The sequence below is a fragment of the Macaca mulatta genome, chromosome 12 (assembly GCF_049350105.2).
Source record: "Macaca mulatta isolate MMU2019108-1 chromosome 12, T2T-MMU8v2.0, whole genome shotgun sequence".
Taxonomy (NCBI): domain Eukaryota; kingdom Metazoa; phylum Chordata; class Mammalia; order Primates; family Cercopithecidae; genus Macaca; species Macaca mulatta.
The window spans coordinates 76,271,923-76,292,702 of record NC_133417.1 but is presented as its reverse complement, the minus strand read 5'-3'; the positions used below and the strand labels follow the sequence as shown (position 1 = coordinate 76,292,702).

Sequence of the window (20,780 nt, the reverse complement as noted above, 5' to 3'; positions counted from 1 at the left end):
TTTTTTTTTTTTTGAGACAAGAATTTTGTTCTTGTTGCCCAGGCTGGAGTGCAGTGGTGCCATCTTAGCTCACTGCAGCTTCTGCCTCCTGGGTTCAAGCGATTCTCCTGCCTCAGCTTCCCGAGTAGCTGGGATTACAGGCGCCTGCCACCACACCCAGCTAATTTTTTTGTATTTTTAGTAGAGACAGGGTTTCGCCATGTTGGCCAGGCTGGTTTTGAACTCCTGACCTCAGGTGATCCGCCCGCCTTAGACTCCCAAAGTGCTGGGATTACCGGCAGGAGCCATGGCGCCCGGCTGACCTTTTTCTTCTTTTGTTTATTACTGTACATGTATTCTAAGTTTTGTTTGTTTCTATTTAACATGGTATCATAAGCAGTTTTCACTATCTTTAAAAATTCTCTATATTTTCATGGCTAGAAAATATTTTACTATGTGGAGTACTATAATTTTACCTATCTATTTTCACACTACTGGACATTTTAGTTGTTTTCAGGTTTTCTGAAGCAAACATCTTTGGGTATAGACTTTAGCTGCATTTTCTTTTATTGTTTTAGCTTAGATTTTCTAGTTCATAATTTATGAAGTTTTTAATACTTTTAAAACATATTGCCCACTTGCTTTCTAAGAAGTTGTACTAATACCATTCCATGATGGTGTATGTCTGTTTCATCACACCCTCATTGATTGAAATATTATTTTAATGTTTCCCACTTTGTTAGACAAAAATTGTGCCTTGTTTTAATATGCATTTCTTTGATTACTAAGTAGGTCACATAATTCAAATGTTTAGAATCATTTGTACTTCTTTTGCGTTTTGTCCATTTTTTTTTCTCTGCTTATCCTTTTCTTTCTAATGAGCCCTGCCCTTTATCATATATATTGCAGTTTTCTTCACAGAGTATTGGTTATTTTTTAATTTGGTTTATTTTGGGTTTTGTTGTGTAAAAATTTTAAACGTTTCCATAGTCAGATTTCTTAATGTTTATTCCTGTGATTTATTTCATTGCTTTTGAGTTTAGCAAACTCTACTAAACCCAGAGATCCAATGAGTCTAATTGTTTTTTTGTTTAATAGAAAATCTGACATTGGTGACAAAAATTTAACCTTGCTTTTTTGATATTTGCTTGTTCTTTTGATTTTAGGTTGGTTGTGGAGCTGGAAATAGTGTGTTTCCAATTTTGAACACTTTGCAGTGAGTTTTAAGAGTTTTCTTTCTACAGAATTTTACATATTTATGGAATGTTGAGAAATTCTGGGAAAATATTGTCATGTGTGTGCCAGTAGTGTTTCTAATTCTTATATGAACAGTGGCTCAAGCAAATTTCAAAAGAAATGTCTTAATCTCAATGTCTACTTTCATGTGAACTGGGAATTACTCTGAACATAGTGTTTCATAGCCATGGGTTGTCCATCATTGTTTTGAAGTAATTTTTTAAGCTTATGTGTATATGTATGAGAGAATAAGAAAAGAGGAAGCGGACCAGGCATGGTGGCTCATGCCTGTAATCCCAGCACTTTGGGTGACTGAGGTGGGTGGATCACTTGAGGTCCGGAGTTCGAGACCAGCCTGACCAACACAGTGAAACCCCGCCTCTACTAAAAATACAAAATTAGCCAGGCATGGTGGCACATGCCTGTAATCCCAGCTATTTGGGAGGGTAAGGCAGGAGAATCTGCTTGAACCAGGAGGCGGAGGTTGCAGTGACCCAACTGCATCATTGCACTCCAGTCTGGGCAACAAGTGCAAAACTCAGTCTCAAAAAAAAAAAAAAAAGAGGAAGTGAGTTCATCCTTCCACTGAGCTGTGAACTGCTAAACTTCAGAGCTTATTTACTCTTCCTGGATACTTAGATGTCATTTTACATATAGAGAACTGAATGTAAAGCTTACAACTTAACCCTCATTTTGTCATCCCTTCTGAAGCAACACCCTATGTAAGATGTTTGCATGCCAAATCATTGTGTCTAGGCTTAAAATTATTTGGAGGTAGCAGCAACTCATCCTAAGACTCAAAAAAGCAGCTGGGCGCAGTGACTCGTGCCTGTAATCCCAGCACTTTGGGAGGCCGAGGCAGGCAAATCACAAGGTCGGGAGTTCAAGACCAGCCTGGCCAATATGGTAAAACCCCATCTCTACTAAAAATACAAAAAATTAGCTGGGTGTGGTGGCGGGCACCTGTAATCCCAGCTACTTGGGAAGCTGAGACAGGAGAATCACTTGAACCCATGAGGTGGAGCTTGCAGTGAGCTGAGATGCACCACTGTACTCCAGCCCAGGCAACAGTGCAGGACTTCGTCTCACAAAAAAAAAAAAAAAAAAAAAGCAGAGTTTGACTACAGAGACAGAGATTTGCTCCAGGCTCACCCTTCCTGTTCAGCATTTCACCTGTGTCTTTTACTCTTTCCATGATGAACACACAAAACTCTTCAAACACCTTTTATCTATGGCCAGTCTGCCAAGCTCTGTTCTTTTTTAAGTTTACACATTATTTTTCCATTATAAAATCAGCATTAGCACATTGCAGAACATTTCCATTAGAGGGAAAGGGGAGGGAGGGAATCACTCATCATCCCCATCATCCTAACATAGCCAATGACAAAATTTTTGTTTTAATTCCTTTCAGTCTTTATGCATATTTTTAAATGATGTGATCTTTTAAATTTTTTATTATGAAAATGTAAAAGCATCTGGGGCCTGGTGCGGTGGCTCATACCCGTAATCCCAACACTTTGGGAGGACAAGGCAGGCAGATCACTTGAGGTCAGGAGTTCAAGACCAGCCTGGCCAACATGATGAAACCCTGTCTCTACTAAAATTACAAAAATTAGCTGAGTGTGGTGGTGCACACTTGTAATCCTAGCTACTCAGGAGGCTGACGCAGGAGAATCGCTTGAACCCGGAAGGCAGAGGTTGCAGTGAGCTGAGATCACACCACTGCACTCCAGCCTGGGTGACAGAGCAAGAGACTCTGTCTCAAAAAAAAATTTTTTAATAAAAAATAAAGCATTCAGAAAAGCAAAGAGTACAGTGAATTTCCATATGCCCACCACCTCAATTCAACAATTACCAATATAATGCCAACATCATGACACTTTATCTTTGATTATTTGGGATATAGTTCCCAAAACTTAGTATACTCTCTAATATTGTTGTAAATCTAACATAATGAATAGCGAGTAATTCCCTACTATTATTTAATAACCAGCTAATGTGGCCAGGCATGTGTGATGCTGGTAAATTTACAGTTCTGAATGTCCTTTCTCTTTGTGTTTTTGTTAGTTTTGTTTTCCTTTTTCTAGTTTCTGGGCTGAAATTTCCAATTTCCTTATGTCACATACCCATATTCCTTTACCCCAGTGATCTCTGAGCTTATAATACACATAAATACACTACAATGGCAGTTGATTGTGTGTTACTTTATGACTGATCTCAAGGTATTATTTAGCGTGTCATTTCTTTATGCCTTCCTTGTCTCTCCAACCACTTTTTATATTCCTTAAGGCAGAGGGCATATTTTATCCTAATCTGATTTCCCAGGTTGCCTAACAGTACAGCATAGTTAGAGCTCAAAACATATTACCTGATTAATATCTCTGATTCCCCCACTTGCTAGTTATATTTTTCACCTCTCTGCTTCTCCCTTCAGCTTGTAATTGCAAGCTCTTGGTTCCTCACTCCCTAACTCCTTCTTTTTGGCTGTGTCTTTCTTTCCCTCTTACCCGTGTTTTAGAAATTACTGTAGCTCAATAACCTGAGATAATTAATTCATCTTTAAAAGGCAACCAGTGATTAGCCTTCCAAAGGAATGATTAGACTTTTTTTTTTCTGCTTAAGAAATTATGTTTTACTACTTTTAGAGAGTATAGGATTAATGTTTTACATTTTCAGAATATTTTACCATAATTAGACCTCTAAAATGAAGAGGTCATATCATTCTCCAAGGATCATTTAATTCATAAACCCCTGCCAAGAGAGTCCTTGGTGGTGTGGTGGTAGTAGTGATATTTACACCTGTTTGCTGGGAGAAGGGCCAAGGTAGTCAGCTGATTTTACAGAAAGGTTCTGGGAAGTCATTGAGTGGTCACAAGACATCAACCTGGGCTGCTGATGCAGTGGGAATTCCATCTCGGAGGTCATGCTGCCACCCTGGCAGGACACATGGCAAATGGCACATGCTTTCCTTTAGCTCCTAGACTGTTCTATATCTTATGGGTATTCGGTTTTTTACTGCCCACAGGTAGACTGCAAACCTTTTATAATGAGCTAGACATACCAGTGTCCAGAAAAGCATTTTGAGCTATATGGAAGTTTTTTGGGTTTGGTTTTGTTTTGTTTTGTTTTAGAGGACTATGTTAGTGTTTAAGTTCCTGGAAGGCAAAAGCAATCTCCTTTAATAATAATAGTGACGATAATAATAGCAACAACAATTATAATAATGACTAACATTTATTGAGTGCTTACTCTGAGTCAGACACCTTTCTGGAAACTTTAGCTATAAGAATCCATTCACTTCAAACAACCATCTTAGATGCCATGTTTATCTCTTTTTTAAAGATGAGGGGACTGAATTAAAGAAGAGATTAAGCAACTAGCCCAAGGTCACGCAACTAAGTAGTAAAGCTGAGAATCAAACCTTAGGCAGTCTGGTTCCAAAGCCCTTGCCCTTAACCTTTAGCCACATAGTGCTACATGTATCTGAGTGTTTGCTGATAACATTTCAAATATATTTCAAACCACCCAGCAAATTACAAGTCACAATTACATGGATTTCATAGGAAACAACAGGGGAACATGTAGAAGTAAAGTGCTATTTTTGTTTGACAGATGAGAAAAGACCAAGCAGTACAAGTTTTAACTTTGATTCAGTAACTTTGATTTAACTTTGATTCAGGTTAGCTTTTCATAAACAAATCCTATTCATCATACTTTAACTTATTTGGATAGATCTTAAAATGAATGCAAATCCCTAGTGCCATAGAATGAGTGAATTATATGTTAACATAGTTATTCATCAATGAGTTGCCTTTAAGAATATAATCTGAGGCCAGGCACAGTGGCTCACTCCTGTAATCCCAGCACTTTGGGAGTCCGAGGTGGGTGGATCACCTGAGGTCAGGAGTTTAAGACCAGCCTTACCAACATGGTGAAACCCCATCTCTACTAAAAATACAAAATTAGCCGGCTGTGGTAGTGCATGCCTGTAATCTCAGCTACTTGGGAGGCGAGGCAGGAGAATTGCTTGAACCCAGGAGGCAGAGACTGCAGTGAGCCGAGATCGTGCCATTGCACTCCAGCCTGGGCAACAAGAGCGAAACTTCATCTCAAAAATAAAAAAAAGAGTATAACCTGAGCCTGGGTCAGATTTTGCTAAATGCATATTTGGGCTTATATTCCATATTTATTTAGAAGTTCGCCTTGCTTGGAATGCTTCTTGAGTCAGATTAGAAGTCTTAATGATATGCTTCAAGGCCCACCTTTTTATCCTGCCATATACCAGTTTGGGCTCTCAGGATTAGTGCTGCTTCTCATCCCTGCATGTGACTCCCACTTCTAAACTCTTCAACCATTTCCCCTTCTTGTCACTTAACGATATTAACCTCCTCCTTCAGAAATTTTAAGACTTATACCTCAGGGTGCTGGCCCTCTCCACACCCCTGTAGAAGTTGTATAAAACCAATTATGTTGCCAACTAGACTAGAAAACCCATGAGAGCCAGGACCATCCTTACTGTTTAATGACATGCTGAACTCTTTCTGTAGTTCAGACATGGTACTAAGCAACATGATGCAATGATTATTTGATACCAGCATACACAGTATAATCAGGAGGAGTACTGGCCTACAAATTTCAGAGTATATGACTGCCTTAGTAACCATGAACCAGCCATCATTACTGAATTTCAAATAAAGGCCAAACAGAACATATTTAAGTTAAGAAGAGGCCAATTAAAAATCATATCGCCTATTGGCCAGGCACAGTGGCATGCATCTGTAGTTCCAGCTACTCAGGAGGATGAGGCGGGAGAATCACTTGAGCCCCAGAGGTCGAGGCTGCAGTGACCTGTGATTGTGCCACTGTGCTCCAGCCTGGGTGACAGAGCGAGACCCTGTCTCAAAAAAAAGCTGAGGGGTGGGGGTGGAAATACTTATTAACGAGTCAGACCTACAGTTTCCTTTCTTCTCTAGTTTGAGCATTTCTGGACTCCAGATATAAATATTTCTCCTGGCCGAGCACAGGGGCTCACACCTATGATCCTGACAGTTTGAGAGACTGAGGCAGGAGGATCATTTGAGAACAATAGTTCAAGACCAGCCTGGGCAACATGGTGAGACCCCATCTCTACAAAAAAATCTAAAATTAGCTGGGCATGGTAAGGCACATCTGTAGTCCTAGCTACTCAGGAGGCTGAGGAAGGACAATCGCTAGAGCCCAAGAGCTCAAGGTTATAGTGAGCTATGGTCGCGTTACTGTACTCCAACCTGGGGAACAGAGCAAGACCTTGTCTCCAAAAAAATAAATAAATATTTCTTCCATCTTCATAGGAACTCTCCAGAGTCCTTTCTGTATTGTTGTGATTTTGCTTCTGGAGCTGGGGAGCTCATAAAGGTATGCTACTCCCAGGAATCATACCAACTGATGCCTAAGGTATTACCCCAGAAAAATAAAAGTTGTTTTGATTTTAAGATCACTAGAGGTGGGGCGTGGTGGCTCATGCCTGTAATCCCAGCACTTTGGGAGGCCGAGGTGGGCAGATCACCTGAGGTCAGGAGTTTGAGACCAGGCTGGCCAACATGGTGAAACCCATCTCTACTAAAAATAAAAAAATTAGCTGGGTGTGGTGGCACATGCCTGTAGTCACAGCTATTCGGGAGGCTGAGGCAGGAGAATGGCTTGAACCCGGGAGGCAGAGGTTGCAGTGAGCCAAGATCACACCATTGCACTCCAGCCTGGTGACAGAGAAAGAATCTGTCTAAAAGAAAGAAAGAAAGAGAGAGAGAGAGAGAGAGAGAGACAGAGAGAAAGAGAGAAAGAAAGAAAAGAAAGAAAGAAAGAAAGGCCAACAGCACATAAGAAATGACCAGAAAGGGTACTGACCTACAAAATTTAGAATGTATACCTGCCCATGAATAATTGTAGTCCAAGCAGAACCTCTTTAAGTTCAGAAACAGCAACCCAGAGCAGACCTCTAATAATACTATCTGCTAACTCAGAATACCCTCCTCTACTTTTAAAGTTAAAAAGGGATTGCGAAGGATATTTGTTATCAAGGCCAAGAGCTAGCCTTAATTTTTTTAGGGCAGCTGGAAATAAGCTAACAATACTGAATTGGAAAAAAGTGTTCAGATTGACAGAGGAAAGGCTTTTGGGAGAAAAGGTTAAAATTTTGACCTTTTTATTAAAAAAAAAAAAAACCCGGAAGTCTACTAAGTCCTCTTTTTGCTTTCTGTTCCTTTATCATGACAGTCACACTCGTCCTACAGAGCAGCCCAGTGTTTTGCCTTTGTTCATGATGTATGTGATGATGGCTTACCTTACCCTTTTCCAGATGGGATCCTGGATGTCATTCTCCTTGTCTTTGTGCTCTCTTCTATTCATCCTGACAGGTAAATGAAGACGAAAGGGCAAAGCAGATGTGTAAAGCTCCTTTATCAGTAGTGGTTTTCAGAACTATCAAAGCAAAAATGACAATTTTTGAATTTATTATTTAGTGAGCGACATTATGTATAATATGGAGCCTTTTAATGGCAGTTTTTCCTTTCTTCGTACTTTTAGACAGAAACTGGTCAGACTACTTCATTAATGAGCTTTCTGTCACTGTCAGAATGAAGTGAGCATATTCTGGCAAGACACATACCTATTAAAAGTGACAGTGCTTCAAGGAAATTACAAATTCAGAACAATCTAATAGACTCCCAAGAGGGAAATTGTACTTGGCGATCAGAAACAAACATCTTTAGTGTAGTGTCTTCCTGAATGTTCATGAAGAGGTGGGCTTGGGATCTGTTTGGCTTCACACAGGCCTGTTGATGGGCTTTAAAAATTTTGTTCTAAAGAAGCACACTAGGGAATTAGGAGTTATTAAGATTTGCCAGATTATCCTTGGAACTTTATGATCTAAGGTTAGCCTGATGCCATCATTTAAATATTTATGACTTAAAGTTTCATAGAGTGTTTTAAAACTATAAACATAGCTTTTCTCCAGAGAGAAAACATAAAGAGATATTACCAGCAATTAAAATGATTACCTTTCTTAAATCTTGCCACCTTCTATGTATTAAAGGGTAAGTATCAGGTCTGTGCTTTCATAAGGTTTCTTAACATTGGGTTCTCATAGTTTCCTGGTAGGAGATACAGACTTGGCATCAACCACTTTTTGTTTGATGAGTATGATGACCTTTTTCCATAGAAACTGAGTCACCATGTGCTTATTTCTTTGCAATTAAAAGGCCACTAGGACCTTTATAATTCTTTTACTTCCCATTGAGAAGTGAGCACTTTGATTACTTGTAGAAGAATAAATTCCATTTCCAAATAAATCTGAAATAAGATACATTAGCACCTAGTGAGGTATGTCAGGTTTTATGAAGCTACTGTTTCCTCCCAGTTTCTATAACCTATTTCTTTCTGCTAATCTGTTTAGACTGTAGGCATTGTTCAGGTACTAATAGAAAGATGTCATCTATGTGTTTGGTATCCTCATATGAACAGTTAAAAGGATGGAGGAGGCGGATAGAGAACAAGATTTCCCATTTGATACCCATAACAAGAAACATTTAAATTCTACACATAGCCACAAAAAGACTATTTGAAATTAGTTCAGATAATGTATTTTCTCGTGATTTGAATTGAATGTTAAAGAGAAGAGAAAGGCCGGGTGCAGTGGTTCATGCCTATAATCTCAGCACTTTGGGAGGCCGAGGTGGGTGGATCACCTGAGGTCAGGAGTTCCAGACCAGCCTGGTCAACATGGTGAAACGTCGTCTTTACTGAAAAATATAAAAATTAGCCAGGCATGGTGGTGGGTGCCTGTAATCCCAGCGACTTGGGAGGCTGAGGCAGGAGAATTGCTTGAACTCAGGAGGTGGAGGTTGCAGTGAGCTGAGACTGTGCCATTGCACTTCAGTCTAGGCAATGAGAGTGAAACTCTGTCTCAAAAAAAAAAAGAGAAGAGAAAGCAGATGCCTTGGGAAGATTGTGTCTATCATATAGCATTTCATTCTATTTATTATAAAATGAATTTAGATGTATCATGACAGTGACCACTGTCTTACCTACATAGAAATGATCGAAAAATAAGGTGAATGAATAGAAAAGGGACAATAGTAAATTTTTTTAAAAGGCAAGGCAGGCCGGGCCGGGCACGGTGGCTCACCCCTGTAATCCCAGCACTCTGGGAGGCTGAGGTGAGCGGATCACGAGGTCAGGAGATGGAGACCATCCTGGCTACCACAGTGAAACCCCATCTCTACTAAAAATATTTTTAAAAATTAGCCGGGCATGGTGGTGGGTGCCTGTAGTCCCAGCTACTCGGGAGACTGAGGCAGGAGAATGGCGTGAACTTAGGAGGCAGAGGTTGCAGTGAACTGGCCCGGGCAACAGAGCAAGACTCCATCTCAAAAAAAAAAAAAAAAAAAAAAAAGGCAAGGCAGGCCAGGAGCAGTGGCTCACACTTGTAATCCCAACACTTTGGGAGGCCGAGGCAGGAGGATCACTTGAGGCCAGGAGTCCAAGACCAGCCTGGCCAACATGGTGAAACCCCCATCTCTACTAAAAATAGAAAAATTAGCTGGTTGTGGTGGCACAGGCCTGTGATCCTAGCTACTGGGGAGGCTGAGGCAGAAGGGTCGTTTGAACCCAGGAGGTGAAGGTTGCAGTGTGCCAAGATTGCACCACTGCACTCCAGCCTGGACGACAAAGCAAGACCTTGTCTCAAAAAACAAATAAAAGGCTGGGTGCTGTGGCTCACGCCTGTAATCCCAGTACTTTGGGAGGCCAAGGCAGGTGGATCACCTGAGGTCAGGAATTCAAGACCAGCCTGGCCAACATAGTGAAACCCCGTCTCTACCAAAAATACAAAATTAGCCGGGTGTGGTGGCACACACCTGTAGTCCCAGCTACTCGCGAGGCTGAGACAGGAGAATTGCTTGAAACTGGAAGGCAGAGACTGCACTGTGCAGAGATCGTGCCACTGTATTCCAGCCTTGAGCAAGACAGAGTGAGACTCCATCTCAAAAAAATAAATAAATAATAAAAATACAAAAATTAGCTGGGCGTGGTACCACACGCCTTTGATCCCAGCTACTCTGGAGGCTGAGGCAGGAGAATTGCTGGAACCTGGGAGATGGAGGTTGCAGTGAGCCAAGATCACGCCACTGTACTCTAGCCTGGGTGACAGTGAGTAAGACCCTGTCTCAAAAAAAGAAAAAACTAAAGGCAAGGCAATGTCTATAGTGTCACTTAGGACTATAGTAGTAGATTCAACCCCAGAAAAGTTCTAGAAAAGTAGCATCTTGGTAGCTTGGAAAATTCAGGCACAAGTAAGTGGCAAGCAATTTGGCTAGATCCTGAGTCTGGAGGACCCAGCTTAAATGGGAATAAATTGTAGGTGGCTACAAAAGAAGAGTGAGTTGTCCTTCTTGTCACTGAAATGGAAGTACACAATATTACAGAGCTGGCCGGGCGCAGTGGTTCACACCTCTAATCCCAGCACTTTGGGAGGCTGAGGCAGGCGGATCACAAGGTCAGGAGATCGAGACCATCCTAGCTAACACGGTGAAACCCTGTCTCTACTAAAGATACAAAAAATTAGCCGGGCGTGGTGGCAGGCGCCTGTAATCCCAGCTACTCGGGAGGCTGAGGCAGGAGAATGGCGTGAACCCAGGAGGCGGAGCTTGCAGTGAGCCGAGATCATAGCCACTGCACTCCAGCCTGGGTGACAGAGTGAGACTCTGTCTCAAAAAAAATAAATAAAATAAAATAAAATATTACAGAGCCAAGCATAAAGCAGGCAGTCTATACATTTTTTGTCTCTTCTTTTCCTTTTCCTCTCCCTCTATCCAGAGATAAGTGAAGACAGCAGAGTTGGCCCAAGTAGGGTGAAGAAAGAAAAGGGGCTTCATACCATTCCTGTCTTGTCCATCTCACCCCCAGCCCACCCCCACCTGCAGTTCTCAGGAATTGTATCGGGAGCTGCACTATGAACCAAGATGAGATTATCAAGAAAAGTAGCTCCCCTTCCTTACCTTTATCCTCAACCCCAGACATTAAAGGATAGCTGAGAGGAAAGGATGTGCAGGAGGAGGCGGCTACATTTTAAAGTGTTTGTTTATTTTTCTGCATTTTAGTTTCATGCTTGTTTTACTAACAATTACAGAAAGATTTTGCTATGTACATAAAATATTTATCCTGAAAGTGAATATTTTAAGGTTTAGATATGATTTTCCTTCATTGGCAAAGCCTACGATATAAGCACAGTGTGAAAATAACCTGTAATAAAATAAACAAAAAATACGTTTCTTTTTTTCTTTTATGTCCTTATGTTCTAGTTCTTTAAAAAGGGCTTTTCACCTAATCATGCCACCTCCTTCTGTCCTACTTCTCTCTTATTTTATAGTTGCTTTCATTTTCTCAATATCTGCTTCCTTCGTAATATGACATAATCTGAGTTTTACCTCACTATTCCACTGAACAATGTCTTAATTGAAAGGAATTTACAGATTATCTGATTCAAACTTTTCATTTTTTTCAAATAAGAAAACCTCAGCAGCTTTAAGTAGCTTAGATAAGGCAGAGACAAGGACTTAGCACACAAGCTTGCATTTACCATTCTCTGCCCATGGCAGACATTGATAATCGATTTTGTACTCTGTAACTCCCACTGAGCTTTATGAGTCCTTCTCAGAGCTCTGTAGGCAGCCAATGCCGTCACTCAGAATGAATATGAGATCTGAAATCTATGCCATCCCTGGCCCATAATCACACATAAAGCCATGAACACTTAGCGAAAAACACTAAATCAAGAGCAGCTATAAGGGATTACATTTGACTGAAAGCCAGATAAGTAGAATAAACAGTAAAGGAGAAAAGCAAAGGCTCCCTGATGTTGAACTAGGCTTGGAATGTGAATAAAATTTAAATAGGCAGACAGTAAGGAGGAGAGAATTCTTTGAGGAAGAACCATGTGAGCAAAGGCAGAGGCTGCTCAGGGCCAAGCATGACAGTTTGGCTAGGGGAGCTGCTTCAGATTGGAAAACTGTTGGAAAGATTAATTGGGGTCAGTAGTAGGAGATCTTAAGAGCTCAACTAAGATACTAAAATTTTATCCTATGGATTAAAATCATGAAAGTTTTTGAGCAAGGAGATGATTTGACAAAATTATCATTTTAAACAGAATTATTCATCGATAACATGCAGGAAGGATTGACAGGGAGAATAATACAGCGTGTTAGGAAGCAGATTTGTTTCCAGGCCTCAGGATATAGAGGTTGGTACTAAGGGAGTACCAATGGGAAACAAAAAAGACAGGAAATATCAAAGATGTCATTAAAAATAAAAATTAAAGAGGACATAGAATTTTATGGCCAATGGAGAGGATAGTGGAAGAAAAATAATTTCTCTTCATGAGGTGAATGATGGTGGTACCTCTGAACTAAATAAAGAAGTCAAAAGGAGAATGAGCTCATTTTGGAGGAAAGATATTCCCTCTTTAGATATGTACAACTTGGGATGGCTTTGTCATATTTTTTATCTTGCAAGAAAAATGAAGCACAGTCAGTTTTTATCTGTCTCAGAACTACCTTCATTTTCTGTAAGTACCAGGAAACATCTGTGGTTTTGAAGTTTAGCTTTGACATCATACATCAAGCTCTGTGAAGTTACCACTCTGGCCATTTGGGTGATTTCTTGATACTCTAGGACTTTTGAATCTAGTCATTTAGCAAGTTGGTATTCTTTTTTCCTTCTTTACAAAATATTTTTATTTTTGTTAGCCTTACGTTTATGGTTTAGATTTCTTTGGCCTTATCAAGCTTTTCTTATTTTGTCTTCAACAAAGTTAAAGCTAGCATATAAAACAAGATTTCCACAAACTGGGTATCTTTTTAATACTTTGTTTTCAAAGGATGCAAGGTGTTGTAAACCGACTGTCCAAGTTACTGAAACCTGGGGGAATGCTGTTATTTCGAGACTATGGAAGATATGATAAGACTCAGCTTCGTTTTAAAAAGGGTAATAGTATATTCAGTTTGAGGTTATTTTTAAGTGTTCTAAAGATGCCTTGATTATATTTCACATCAAAGTATTTAGTTGTTGTTTCTTTTTTTTAAGGAATACCCTTAAAAGTCTCTCTTTTCACAATTTTTTTCAGAATGTTGTTTATCTGAAAATTTTTATGTTCGAGGAGATGGTACCAGAGCATATTTCTTTACAAAAGGTATGCTAATCTACAAGAGGAAATGATTGGTCATAATTGTTCTTGTTTTTTATTATCTCATAGATTATAGCTCAGAAGCTATAAAACTGAGGCTTCTATCATTGATTAAGCATTAGATGTCTTCATACTTTGATGCTTATAACTGGTCTACGTAAAAGGTTGAAAATGGCCGTTTATTTTTTAATCTTTTTCCAGTTGAAACTGCTTTAAAGAGGCTCTTGTTTTACCCTCATACCCAGATGAAGGTGAAGGCTGTTCCATTTTGGAGATATTGTTAGCCTAGATATAAAAAAAATTGATGATATACCACAACCAGAGGAGGACATTTGATAAGTTTATAGAAAATTACTTATCTTGGCCCATCACAGGGGTGCTCACCTGTAATTCCATCACTTTGGGAGGTGAAAGTGAGAAGATTGCTTGAAGCCAGGAATTTGAGACCAGCCTAGACGAGACTCTGTCTCTACAAAACAAATTTTTTTAAATTAGCCGGGCTGGTGGTGCATACCTGTAGTCCCAGCTACTTGGGAGGCTAAGGTGGGAGGATCACTTGAGCCAGGGCAGATGAGGCTACAGTGAGGTATGATTGGACCACTGTGCTCCAGCCTGGGCAGCAGAATGAACCTTATGTCTAAAAAAACAGTACATTTTCAAAATAGAAAGAAGGAAAATTACTCATCTTTAGCTAATTTCTCTTTTTTTTTTTTTTGAGATAGAGTCTCCCTCTGTTGCCTAGGCTGGAGTGCAGTGGCACAATCTCAGCTCACTGCAGTCTCCACTTCTCCAGTTCAAACGATTCTCCCACCTCAGCCTCCCAAGTAGCTGGGATTACAGGCACCCACCTCCATACCTAGGTAATTTTTGTATTTTTATTAGAGATGGGGTTTCACCAGGGTGGTCTCTAACTCCTGACCTCAGGTGATTTGCCTGCTTCAGCCTCTGAAAGTGCTGGGATTACAGGCATGAGCCACTATGCCCAACGAATTTCTCATTTTTAAAAATGCATTTCTGACAGTGCCAAGTAAATGCTGCATTCAAGGATTTTCCCAAATTTATGTGAGTACTTTTATAATCTGCCATTTTGGGTTTTTGTAAACCAACAAAAACTCAGAAAGGGAGCACGTTTCAAAATATTGAAAGCTGCAACCAATAGTTTTATATATCTGTTGATGTCTGCCGTGGCAGTCTGTAAACAGGTGTATTTTTATATGCATGGTGTATTTTTGTGAAGTAGAAGAAACTCGCTTGGTTTCATTGGTTTCCTTCACCAAATTGTTCTAAAGAGTGTTTCTTGTATAAATGAAATTTAGATGGTCAGTTACTCCATCAATGTTCTATTCCTTACCTCCCCCATCCCTAGTCACATGTCATATCTTTTATTGCCATTTTTGTCTCACAGGGGAAGTCCACAGTATGTTTTGCAAAGCCAGTTTAGATGAAAAGCAAAATCTGGTTGATCGCCGCTTACAAGTTAATAGGAAAAAACAAGTGAAAATGCACCGAGTGTGGGTTCAAGGCAAATTCCAGAAACCATTGCACCAGACTCAGAATAGCTCCAATATGGTATCTACACTCCTTTCTCAAGACTGAACTTTGTAACATGTTAAGGTACAAAGCCAGAGGACTGCTATTCAAGGACTACTATAAGTCTTTCGTTTCTCAAAAGACAATGAGAAAAAAAGAAGAGAATTTGTGTTTCCTGCTGTTTTGTCATAGGTGAGCTCCTTTGTACATTTTAAGCACATGTAAGTGGTTTGGCACAGTGTGCCTTTTTCTGTGCTTTGAAAACTTGATATGCCGAGCTTGTTTGAATTTATTACATCTAACCATTTTGCTTATTTCTTGAATTTTATAAGCATTCAATTAAATTAGTATTATGTCAGGTAATTTTGAGAAATCGTAACTTGACATTTTTTGCAAGTAAAAAAAATTGTTTGTTTGTTTGGGCTTAGAAAACCAGTTCCCAAACACAGTCTGACTCTTCCCATTGTCATCTGATTGCAGAGAGAAAGCACACCTTGTTTCCAGGGAAAGCTACAACAAGCCCAAAGTCAAAGTGTATTATTTTTTGTCTTGTTGTTGTCTATTTTCTCCCACTTTTTTTTCTTTAATTCAGGGGCTGACACCTGAAATCGAATTTTAGTTCCTCTTTCCTTTCCTAAAATTGGGGAAGTATAACCCATGCTAACATTATTTTCAGGCTATTCTTAGATGTACATGTTGTTAGGCCAGGTGTAGTGGCTCACACTTGTAATCCCAGCACTTTGGGAGATTGAGGCAGGCAGATCGCTTCAGGTCAGGAGTTTGAGACCAGCCTGGACATGGCGAAACCCTGTCTCTACCAAAAATACAAAAATTAGCCAGGCATAGTGGCACATACCTGTGGTCCCAGCTACTCGGGAGACTGATGTGGGAGGATCACTTGAGCCTGGGAGGCAGAGGTTGCAGTGAGCTGAGATTGTACCACTGCACTCCAAACTGAATGACAGGGTAAGACCTCATCTCAAAAATTTTTAAAAAAAGATATGTAAGCTGACAAGCTCTTGTATCAGGGGCTTTTGACCAGAGCAACTTCATCTTGAATAGGGACTGTGTAAAATGAGGCTGAGACCTACTGGGCTGCAATCCCAGGAGGTTAAGGCATTCTTAGTCACAGGATGAGATAGGAAGTCAATACAAGATACAGGTCATGCAGACCTTGCTGATAAAACAGGTTGCAGTGAAGAAGCCGGCCAAATGCCACCAAAACCAAGATGGCAATGAGAGTGTCCTCTGGCTATCCTCACTGCTACACTCCCACCAGTGCCATGACAGTTTACAAATGTCATGGCAACATCAGGAAGTTACCTATATGGTCTACAAAGGGGAGGCCTGAATAATCCATCCCTTGTTTAGCATATAATCAAGAAATAACCATAAAAATGGGCAACCAGTAGCCCTTGGGGCTGCTCTGCCTATGGAGTAGCCAAGCTTTACTTTTTTTCTTTTTCTTTTTCTTTTTTTTTTTTTTTGAGATGGAGTCTCACTCTGGCACCCAGACTGGAGTGCCATGACATGATCTCAGCTCACTGCCAGCTCTGCCTCCCAGGTTCACGCCATTCTTCTGCCTCAGCCTCCTGAGTAGCTGGGACTACAGGCGCCCACCACCATGCCCGGCTAATTTTTTTTTTTGTATTTTTAGTAGAGACGGGGTTTCACCATGTTAGCCAGGATGGTCTCAATCTCCTGACCTCATGATCTGCCTGCCTCGGCCTCCCAAAGTGCTGGGATTACAGATGTGAGCCACCATACCCGGCCTATTCTTTACTTTTTTTTTTTTTTTTTTTTGAGACGGAGTCTGGCTCTGTCGCCCAGGCTGGAGTGCAGTGGCCGGATCTCAGATCACTGCAAGCTCCGCCTCCCGGGTTCACGCCATTCTCCTGCCTCAGCCTCCCGAGTAGCTGGGACTGCAGGCGCCTGCCACCTCGCCCTGCTAGTTTTTTGTATTTTTTAGTAGAGACGGCTTTTCACCGTGTTAGCCAGGATGGTCTCGGCCTCCCAAAGTGCTGGGATTACAGGCTTGAGCCACTATTCTTTACTTTCTTGATAAACTTGTTTTCACTTTACTGTATGGACTCAATTCTTTCTTGCACAAGATCCAAGAATCCTCTCTTGGCGGCTGAATCCAGACCCTTTCTGGTATCAGTGGTAAGCTCTGTTTAAGACAACTGTCATACCCAAGAAAATTCTTAAATTGTGGCAGTTAAAAATGTATTTATCCCCTTGAGGGCCAGGCGCAGTCACTCAAGCCTGTAATCCCAGCACTTTGGGAGGCCAAGGAAGCGGATCACGAGGTCAGGAGTTCAAAACCAGCCTGACCAACACTGAAAAACCCCATCTCTACTGAAAATACAAAAAAAATTAGTCAGGCGTGGTGATGGGCACCTATAATCCCAGCTACTTGGCAGGCTGAGGCAGGAGAATCACTTGAACCCGGGAAGCAGAGGTTGCAGTGAGCCGAGATCAATCACACCACTGCACTCCAGCCTGGGTGACAGTGCAAGACTCCGTCTCAAAAAAAAAAAAATTTATTTACTCCCTTGCTTCAAAAAGGACATAAGTTGACTTGCAAATCACATTTTGTAGAAATGAAGTTTTTAAGATTGGTCTCGTACTCATTACATAATATTTATTGACTACTTACATATTGAGTGCTGAATTCTATGCAATAATACAAACAATAAAGACCCAGCCTTGTTTATGCTCTTCAGGGAGCATAAATAGAGTCCAGCTGGCAAAACAAAATGTGTATATCCCAAACCTGTAAATCATGATCTAAGACAATATACAAACAAATACTCAAATAGGGAACTTACAGCAGAATTTGATTATGAATCACAGAACCTAGAAGAAATGAATACTCTCTTGAAAGAACCATCATTGGAATAATTCAGTTCCAACTGTTTTTTCTTTCTGAATTCACTTAAAATCCAATTTTCTAGAAGAATATCATTGGTCCAGCTTTAGTCATTGGTTCATCTCTTAACAGGCTGGGGCAGGGCAGCTTAATTGATGGTGCCACCAGAATGGGCAACATGGCGAAAACCCTGTCTCTCCCAAAAATACAAAAATTAGCCAGGGATAGTGGCACGCACCTGTGGTCCCAGCTACTCAGGAGTCTGAGGTGGGAGGATCTTTTGAGCCTGGGAGGCAGAGGTTGCAGTGAGCTGAGATTGCACCAACCTGGAATGGAAGGAAATTTCACTTCCTGGAATGGAAGAAAGTTCTTCAAAGGAAAATGAAGACACTGCTATCAAAAAAAAAAACAGGGGAGGGATGCTGTCCAGTCACACCCAACACATCCTATAGCAGTGGTAGCGGTAGTAATAGTGGTTCCAGAGAGAGTGAGAGAGATCAGCTCTGAAAAAGAATGGAAAAGAATCAGGTTTCTTGGGGGAGGTAGGTTTAGGCTAGTTCTTGAGTCTACGTTCTCAGCAGATGGTGAGAAAACAAGTGTGGTGTGGGATATTAATGATGAGGAATAGGTAGAAAAGACGGGGAGGGGGTCATCTTGTTGATAACCTAGAATAGCAGGTATATTGACTTCTCGTCTCTGAACTGGAGCCATCTGAGATCAGTTTGTTTTTGCTTTATCCTAGACATGGTGTCTTATAAATGTATTGAGAGAGGTTGAGGAGTTGTCTATAGAATGGAATGGAGTGAGGTCAGAGATCAGTGGCAAGGAAGAGCACATAAAGGTTTTTCCACAAACTTGCCTTGATGGCAAGTCTGCAAAAGTACAGTTATCAAGCTTTCTGTTGAAACATGGATAAGTCAGTAAATATAAATGTTAAAATTTGTCCAAGACTCTTAACTCAGTTGTATTTCATAATTAAAGTGTACATTAACAAGCCAAACTAGTCATGAAAGTATTACATACAATAAGGGTAGTTTAGATAAGTTAATGTTGCTATGGGAACCCCAGCAGATCTCCTTGTGTCTCCATTTAAAAATCATGGCCCAAGGTGGTTTTAAAAACAACAGAAGGTAAAATTATTCTCACATTCTCACACATGTAAATTGTACTGTCTCTCTCAGTTCTAAATAGCGGATTCAAGCCAGCCTCTTGACTGGCACAGTAAAATTCAGCTTCGTGTCTTTCTATAATGTATTACAGCATGTGAGTTAACCTTTAGAAGCTTCAAAAATACATCAACCAAATTTGGACTGTGAGACACAAACTGGTCTCTTTTGGGCTCTGTCCAGCATAGCCTTCCTATTCCACATGGCTGCGCAGCAGGGCCATTTCCACCAGTGTCTTCTGCTTGCCTGGTCAGTCTTTCTCTCTCTTAACCTACCTACAGCTTCCTTCTCAGGGTTTGCTGCTAGACGGAAGTGTAGATTTTGGCACAGAAAGAAAAGGGAAAGACCTATTTGGAATTTTGTCTAAAGATGTTAAGAAATCATGAAGTGTTGCAAATGTAACTGCTTGGTATTAGTTTAATATTTGATAACTGCATGAAATTCTAATTTACCCCTCACATCCATAAAGCTAGGACAGCAGTTGGTTAGGCAGAGTTTGATACTTAAAAATTCATCTTCTGAGAGAGCTAAATTTCAAACGGACCATTTTCTTTCCAGCAGTAAAAGGTGTATTATTTCATCTTCTTACAATACAGAAACAATGGAATATATTGTTTAAATGCACCCTTCATTTTTTTTCTCCATTTCTAAAAATTCACTTTTAAGCATCGTCCAAATGTAAAAATTCTCACACATGAGGAACTATTTCCAAAGGTTGTGAGAAAGTTAAGATAACAGTTTCTATTATTAAAAGTTTTGCATTCGGTATGACACATTTGCCTGTATTGAAACACCCATTTAACATTGACTTCTGAGAACTTATTTGCTTTGCCTCTCTCGGTTCCATATGCTTTGTCTCCAAATTGTGAACACGTCCCTGTTTCTATCCAGGTGTGATTCTATGTCGTTGCTGTACTCTAGTTGGTACGTGAAAATTCACCCATATGCAGATAGCTGCCCTCTTGGAGGCAAAACTTAAAGCTATCAGAACCATCTGGATTGTTAAACCCCAAAACTTCCAACTCATCAAAGTCCTGAAGCCTGAATAGATCATACATTGTTACTTCTAATTGGTTTTGATGTTTGTTATGCTCCTCACAAGTGCAGATAACTTCACATTTGCATCGCTAATAGACCTCTTCAAAGCCTCTGCTCCTCCTGCTTCCTGCCTCTATTAGTCATCGGGAGACTCAGTGTTGGCGTGGGTATTTTCCCCGCTTGTGAAAGTGCACTGTCAATTCTAGAGCATCGAATATATGTGAGGTATTGTTATTAATCTACAAGGCAGTACACACAGTATTCCAGCAACAGAGACTTTTTGAAAGGTTTTATGAGACATTGTAAGAAAGACAGTGTCTTTCCATGGAAAAGAAAGTATTGCCTCAGAGTCAAACAGGAAGCATGGGTCCTAGTTCCTATTGAACTGCTTAGCTGATCTTAATTTAGCTCTGAATGCTAGATTTTGTGTATACTATACACATTATTAATCCTCAAACTCCTACAAATTCATTTTGATGATAACCATTTACAGAAGAGATATTGGGTAACTTGCTCAGGATATCATATCTAATAAATAACAGAGTCACAACTCGGACCCAGAACTCTGATTCCAAAACCTCTACTCGCTGCACTTGTAATGGATGGGCCCAAATGCTGCTGGGAAAGGCACCAGGGAAGAAAGATCTTCTGAGTCAAGCAGAAAACAATAGCAGTGGAGAGGAGTTTGTTTCAGATGACCTTCAAGGTTATGGCTCATTCTAGATCCAATCATTCTAGGAAATAA

General features: G+C 40.4%; 1 protein-coding gene across 1 annotated transcript in view; it reads left to right on the top strand.

Annotated features, from left to right (window-relative positions):
- The window catches only part of METTL8 (methyltransferase 8, tRNA N3-cytidine), a 101,088-nt gene extending 85,766 nt beyond the window's left edge, over window positions 1-15,322 (top strand). Inside the window, 6 exon segments of the mRNA XM_028830838.2 lie at window positions 1,146-1,195; window positions 6,546-6,609; window positions 7,468-7,607; window positions 13,124-13,230; window positions 13,370-13,435; window positions 14,835-15,322. Coding sequence (XP_028686671.1) covers window positions 1,146-1,195; window positions 6,546-6,609; window positions 7,468-7,607; window positions 13,124-13,230; window positions 13,370-13,435; window positions 14,835-15,025 — 618 coding nt within the window. The 3' untranslated portion in view covers window positions 15,026-15,322.
- The last annotated feature ends 5,458 nt before the right edge of the window (window positions 15,323-20,780 follow it).